The sequence below is a fragment of the Oncorhynchus keta genome, chromosome 7 (genome assembly GCF_023373465.1).
Source record: "Oncorhynchus keta strain PuntledgeMale-10-30-2019 chromosome 7, Oket_V2, whole genome shotgun sequence".
In the NCBI taxonomy this organism is placed as follows: Eukaryota; Metazoa; Chordata; class Actinopteri; order Salmoniformes; family Salmonidae; genus Oncorhynchus; species Oncorhynchus keta.
In genome coordinates, this window is record NC_068427.1 from 38,880,875 (window position 1) to 38,887,948 (window position 7,074).

Below are 7,074 nucleotides of genomic sequence, written 5' to 3' on the forward strand. Positions count from 1 at the left end.
ACCTGGCACCATCCTTACGGTGAAGCATGGTGGTGGCAGCATCATGCTGTGGGGATATTTGTCGGCGTCAGTGACTGGGAGACTAGTCAGGATCGAGGCAAAGATGAACGGAGCAAAGTACAGAAAGATCCTTGATGAAAACCTGCTCCAGAACACTCAGGACCTCAGACTGGGGCGAAGGTTTGCCTTCCAACAGGACAACGACCCTAAGCACACAGCCAAGACAATGCAGGAGTGGCTTCGGGACAAGTCTCTGAATGTCCTTGAGTGGCCCAGCCAGAGTCACTCACTGGCCAGTAGACACACAGAGCCATACACTTGTATAATCTCTCTGCAAACATACACATCCGTTACAACCTGTACTAACTCAAACAACCCACTGACCATAACTGATGCTGGTTTGAGAGCACATACAGTGGTGCGTGCCTGACATAGGCTGAAATCAGATGTACAGGCGAGATAGGCCCTTGGATCACTTCCTGCAGCTGCTGCTCTACACAGTTCAGACTGGGCTGATCTATAGATAAAGGCCTTGGATAAGGGACAGAGGAAGGTCAAACAGCAGCACCATTAGCATTCGGTCTCACAGATACTGCAGAGCCTCTTTATCCCTATGTGACCCAGAGTTTTTCCTCACCTGGGCCCCTTGTTATAGCCCATGTTTCTTGTCAGGTCATAGTCTCGAAAGCCCCCGACCTTATAGGCAACTGTGCCAACTGTCTGGGGGATTGTCGCTTTAAAAAAAATACAAAATAGTAGCTAGCTAGAAGGAGATCATGAAGGTTATTTTTAATGAATGCATTTCACAAGTGGCTAGCTTGCCTCAACTACCTTCACTAAAACCACTGCAAAGATTTTGCCTGCAAACGTTGGTTTTTGAATCGCGACGTTCTGGCATGTCTGCCGCGTGATTCGTTGGGAGAGTTGTCTTTCTAAAGAGGACCCACCCCTGAACAATTTATTTTCAAAGTTGCCAAAATAGTCCATCATTGAAACCAGACAATAGTCACTCTTGCCAGGGTCGGGTTTTAGGGACTGGTCAAGTCATGCGTTCAGGAAAAACTCCAAGCCCAACAAGACTGGTGACTGAGTGATGACTCAGATGACCCCTGTACTGTAGCTGTTGTTATTATTGTCCGCTTGACCCTGTTACTCAGCACCTCTACAACAAAAACAGCCCCCTATACAGTGAAGAAAAACAACTCAGATATGTCAACAAAAAGATAGTAACATACGATCATGCTCTGATGGTGAAGTTTGAAGTTTGTGACACAAGTCACTGTGCTCAACATCCTATACTCTTCTCGCTGACAACAATCTAGGAAAAGAGAAATGGGGAACTTGACTAGGCAAGCCCAAAATGCAGAACACATTCTTTTGACAAAACCGAGGGATGCACCAGTAACAACTTGACAGATCATAACAGGTGCCGACAGCAACACTATAATTCATGGGGACGATAAAGGAATTGACAGCTGAATTCCAGTGGCGCGTGGCGGTGACTCAACTGGGGTACTTTTTACAGAAGAGCCATCAGAAAGTCACCCCGAATTCGTTGTCCTACTTTTAAAACGCTAAGGAGAACAAAGAACTATGTAAATACTGCAAATGCATCTACAACATGAGATAACACACACCGCCCAATTTCATTCACAGCACGAGATGCACGACACACCTCCTCGCTCGCGTAGCGGACCGCAGCTGTTCCTCTGGGCACGAGAAAAACGATTTCCTCTCACTTGCCAGCGACTCATGAAAAATAATTTCTGAATTATGTAACGTTTACAAAAACATTCCACTTTCCCGGGACCTACTTGGGCATATCTTTGTATCAACAAAGTAGTCACTATCGCAATGCATAATGAGAAAAGCTTATAGACTATCTACATCTACATATAACGTTAAGGAAACATTAATTATTTGTCAAATTGGCATAGCTACCTGTTCGACGAGTTTTAGAACAGCCATAATAATCTCGATCAATTTGGTCAGCACATCAACACACTCCCTCGAATATCAGATCATGCAATTATCTTGAAATAATATTGCAGTTCAAAATCTTCTATCTTTCCTCTTGTAGTCACTCTTGGTTGATGCAGTAGTCAGGGAAGTGAATCGTGCATCAATAATTGTTCCTTTTCTGATGCAACGCAGAACCTCAGTCAGGGCCCGGGCTGTATCAGGGCCCCATGGCCAGCTCCACTGACACTATCTGCGGTGAGGGGGAGTCGCGCCACCGCCACAGTGTGCGAAGGGAGGAGGGAAAGAAGGAATGGCTTCTCCGACTCGACCGACTGATGTAAACAATCCGCATTTACAGTTTATGTACGGGGGAATTTCTCTTTAAATGACCAAACACTCCCCTCTCACTTTGCAGCTCCGAAAATCTTCCTGTATATGTAAAACGGGTGAACTGAGATTGCACAGGAAGTTCAAGCCTCTCGCTCTCCTACACTCAGATGCAGAATTTGAGGAGAGTCATCGCCGATTGTCAGCGCCAACGCTCGTTAGAGTGCTCCCTCTTGCTGCCCTCCTGTGGCTAGAATAGGGGGGGAAACCATTTGAAGTAAAGTCAGAGACGGGTTTGTAAATTGCTTTGGTAAATGTTTAGTGGCCTACAGATACACTACAGGTGAATTACCTAGAATTGTAGATATATTAATTTGTAACAAACAGGTTCGTTTCTTGTCATCAATCTGAAATGCCCCTATGTTCTTATGCATTCATCTCTGTGTGCAGTATGAACAGATATGTTTACTGTTGCCTCTCTATTTCTCTTTCTCAACACACCACCTTTCCTACAGTCAACAGGTTCAGGGAGATGCATTCCTGAGTTTATTGTGTTTTGGAGAGCAAACAGGAAATGTGTATCAGAATCAGTCATTGCCTTACTAGGTCTGGGTGGTTAGAGCTAATCCTTCATATGGTTACTGGAGAGTGGAACTTTGGCACAGAACTATATGGAGCATGTCTCATTGTTGTTGCATCTCTGATTTCCTGTTGACAAAATTATACAACCCGTCTAAACCACTATATAGCCACCCACACCAAACAACCACTACCCTTCAGGGGACAACTGACCCGGCAAAGCCCCCACAAGCGCCAAGTTGTGACTAAATGCTAGTCATCCCTGACTAGTGCCCACAGGGCACTAGTTTGCTTTTGGCTATTGCTTTTTTGAGGAAAATATTAAAGTTCTTCCTTCTTACATATTCCTCATTTCATAGAGTTTACCTAAATGTTGTTGCTCACCCATGCCCAGTGCCCACATGTGTGAGCAGTTTCCCACCTCACCCTACTCTCTGCATTGGGAGCCAGAATGGCTGGCTTTTTCATTGAGTAAAAGACTCAAAATCGTCCTTCTATCATCCTCATTTATGGTGCCACGTCAAATCTCATTCTAGAAAAGAGCCAGATTCACATTCACATTACTGATACTTCAGAAAACATTTGCGGTAACATTTATAGATGAAGGTAACATTTATAAAGGTAACATTTATAGATAAAGGTAACACATAAATAATGTGCATACGATATAAACTAAGTTAAGAACAAAACATTAACAACATCTGTTCTTTCCATGACAGACTGACCAGGTGAATCCAGGTGAAAGCTATGATCCCTTATTGATGTCACCTGTTAAATCAACTTCAATCAGTTTAGATGAAGGTGAGGAGACAGGATAAATAAGGATGTTTAAGCCTTCAGACAATTGACACATGGATTGTGTATGTGTGCCATTGAGAGGGTGAATGGGCAAGACAAAATATATAAGTGTCTTTGAACAGGGTAGTAGGTGCCAGGTGCACCGGTTTGTGTCAAGAACTGCAACGCTGCTGGGTTTTTCACACTCAACAGTTTCCCACATGTATCAAGAATGGTCCACTACCCAAAGGACATCCAGCCAACTTGACACAACTGTGGGAAGCATCGGAGTCAACATGGGCCAGCATCCCTATGGAATTCTTTAGACACCTTGTAGAGTTCATGCCCCAACGAATTGAGACTGTTCTGAGGGTAAACGTGGGGGGGGTGCAACTCAATATTAGGAAGCTGTCCGTAATGTTTTGTACTCTGTGTATGTTTCTCCCTAAATTCCTGTTTCTGACTGCATTCTACTGCCTGTATGAGTTAGTGTCTGCCTGCCTCCCTGTCTCTGTTGATAAGGGCAAGCATAGGTCACAGCCATATGGTCGACTGCAAGGCCAGTTATGCTGCAGCTCAGTGGCTCAGCCCAGTCTTCCCACTTTGAAAGAGACCAGATTCCAGCTGCCAACAACACAGTATGACTACACTCGCTCCAGGGCTTCTTTCTCATCCCCCCTACAATGGAAACCCTCCCCCACCACTCACACATATACACTATATGCCGCAGGAGCAGTAGAGGCCCATGCATGTGCTGCCTTTGACCCAGTTTGCAGGCAGACAGACTCCACCATGCTCGCTCAACTCTCTGATATATTCTGACTTTCTTGAGGACAGTGTGTGTGTTGTGTGTGTGAGAGCGAGAGAGCGAGAGAGAGAGAGAGAGAGAGAGAGAGAGAGAGAGAGAGAGAGAGAGAGAGAGAGAGAGAGAGAGAGAGAGAGAGAGAAAGAAAGAGAAAGAAAGAGCTGAGCTCTGAGTTCCTCTTGTCAGGGCTGGATGGAAAACTACCCGGGTGTCTGTCTGGGCGCTGGTCTCCCAGTTCAAGGACCGCACTCTACGAAATGGTCTTCATGAAGTGTTGGAGCTCATCCTCGGTGATTGCAATTGGTTGACTATAGCCATGGTTGCCAGGCTTTTAGTGGTATGAGGGCACAGCACGGGGACAAGACTAGGTTGACTACCTCGCCCCGCTGGCATTAACCCTAACTATGAGTAGCAGTGGAGGCTGCTGAAGGGAGGATGGCTCAAAGTAATGTCTGGAATGGAGCAAATGGAATAGCATCAAACACATGGAAACCATGGAAACCACGTTTGCCATTTTTGATACAATTCCACACCAGCCATGACCACAAGCCCATCCTCCACAATGAAGGTGCCACCAACCTGTGATGAGTAGCCTTTTTTTAAGCCTTATTTTACCAGGTAAGTTGACCGAGAACACATTCTCATTTACAGCAAAAACCTAGTTACAGGGGAGAGGAGGGATGAATGAACCAATTGGAAGCTGGGGATGATTAGGTGGCCATGACGGTATGAAGGCCAGGACACCGGGGTTAACGCCCCTACTCTTACGATAAGTGCCATGGGATCTTTAGTGACCACAGAGTCAGGACACCTGTTGAATGTCCCATATGAAAGATGGCACCTTAAACAGAGTAATATTTCTAGTGTGGTATACTGCTGACGATGTAACACTGACCTGTATATGAAGGAAAGATGGCACCTTAAACAGAGTAATGTTTCTAGTGTGGTATACTGCTGACTATGTAACACTGACCTGTATATGAAGGAAAGATATCACCTTAAACAGAGTAATGTTTCTAGTGTGGTATACTGCTGACTATGTAACACTGACCTGTATATGAAGGAAAGATGGCACCTTAAACAGAGTAATGTTTCTAGTGTGGTATACTGCTGACTATGTAACACTGACCTGTATATGAAGGAAAGATATCACCTTAAACAGAGTAATGTTTCTAGTGTGGTATACTGCTGACTATGTAACACTGACCTGTATATGAAGGAAAGATGGCACCTTAAACAGAGTAATGTTTCTAGTGTGGTATACTGCTGACTATGTAACACTGACCTGTATATGAAGGAAAGATGGCACCTTAAACAGAGTAATGTTTCTAGTGTGGTATACTGCTGACTATGTAACACTGACCTGTATATGAAGGAAAGATGGCACCTTAAACAGAGTAATGTTTCTAGTGTGGTATACTGCTGACTATGTAACACTGACCTGTATATGAAGGAAAGATGGCACCTTAAACAGAGTAATGTTTCTAGTGTGGTATACTGCTGACGATGTAACACACCTGTATATGAAGGAAAGATGGCACCTTAAACAGAGTAATGTTTCTAGTGTGGTATACTGCTGACTATGTAACACTGACCTGTATATGAAGGAAAGATGGCACCTTAAACAGAGTAATGTTTCTAGTGTGGTATACTGCTGACTATGTAACACTGACCTGTATATGAAGGAAAGATGGCACCTTAAACAGAGTAATGTTTCTAGTGTGGTATACTGCTGACGATGTAACACTGACCTGTATATGAAGGAAAGATGGCACCTTAAACAGAGTAATGTTTCTAGTGTGGTATACTGCTGACTATGTAACACTGACCTGTATATGAAGGAAAGATATCACCTTATTGAATGACATCAGACCTTTAGATCTGTGGGACTTCTGTTTATGTGACCTCCCTGAAAACACACCACTTCGATGCAGATATGAGACTTTTCATAGCACGTTATGAGAGCATTTTCACAAGCCTAACTCTTTTACTAACCATAACCTAATTCTCCTAACCGGCTACGAAAAAGTCAATTCCGGTCGTAGCTGTATCGAAGTGGCGTATTTTAGGAAATCTCTTCTGTTTAGATACAAGTAAGCGTTGTTCCTCTGACGTGAACCCTGAGGGTAGCCCAGACATATAGGGTCTGTTTCGTGGACACAGAAAAAGCATAGTTCTGAACTAAAAAGCATGTTCTGTAGAAATTCTCAATTTAAAGTCATTTTTAGTACTAATAAATAACATGGTGTCAGCCCAATAAACAACATACAGCCATCTTTATGGAAGAAAGCAAGCATTGGTTTCCATGTCATCATCACAGGGCTAACTACCCAGAGCACTCCTTCTCCTTGGTCAACAGGGCTGATAATGGAACAAAAGGGGTTTAAGGTTTCCTTTTATTAACATTTCTGAACAAGCGGTAGCCTTTGAAATGTAATGTAGTGGCATTTCTGGATGAAATGTACATTGTCATTTAACAGATACTTATCCAGAGCAACTTACAGGATAAATTAGGGTTCAGTGCCTTGCTCAAGGCCAGTTAGAATTTTCACCAAGTCAGCTCTGTGATTTAAACCAGCAACCTTTTGGTTACTGTCACAACACTCTTAACCGCTAGGCTACCT

General features: G+C 43.8%; 1 protein-coding gene across 50 annotated transcripts in view; it reads right to left on the bottom strand.

Moving 5' to 3' along the window:
* Positions 1 to 2,454, bottom strand: part of LOC118386358 (serine/threonine-protein phosphatase 6 regulatory ankyrin repeat subunit B-like) — a 75,271-nt gene extending 72,817 nt beyond the window's left edge. For all 50 annotated transcript variants that reach the window (XM_052522863.1, XM_052522862.1, XM_052522858.1 and 47 more), the window contains exon 1: positions 1,942 to 2,454. In XM_052522863.1, the coding sequence (XP_052378823.1) occupies positions 1,942 to 1,968 (27 nt within the window). In that variant the 5' untranslated portion in view covers positions 1,969 to 2,454. The remainder of the gene's footprint in view (positions 1 to 1,941) is intronic.
* Positions 2,455 to 7,074: the final 4,620 nt, after the last annotated feature.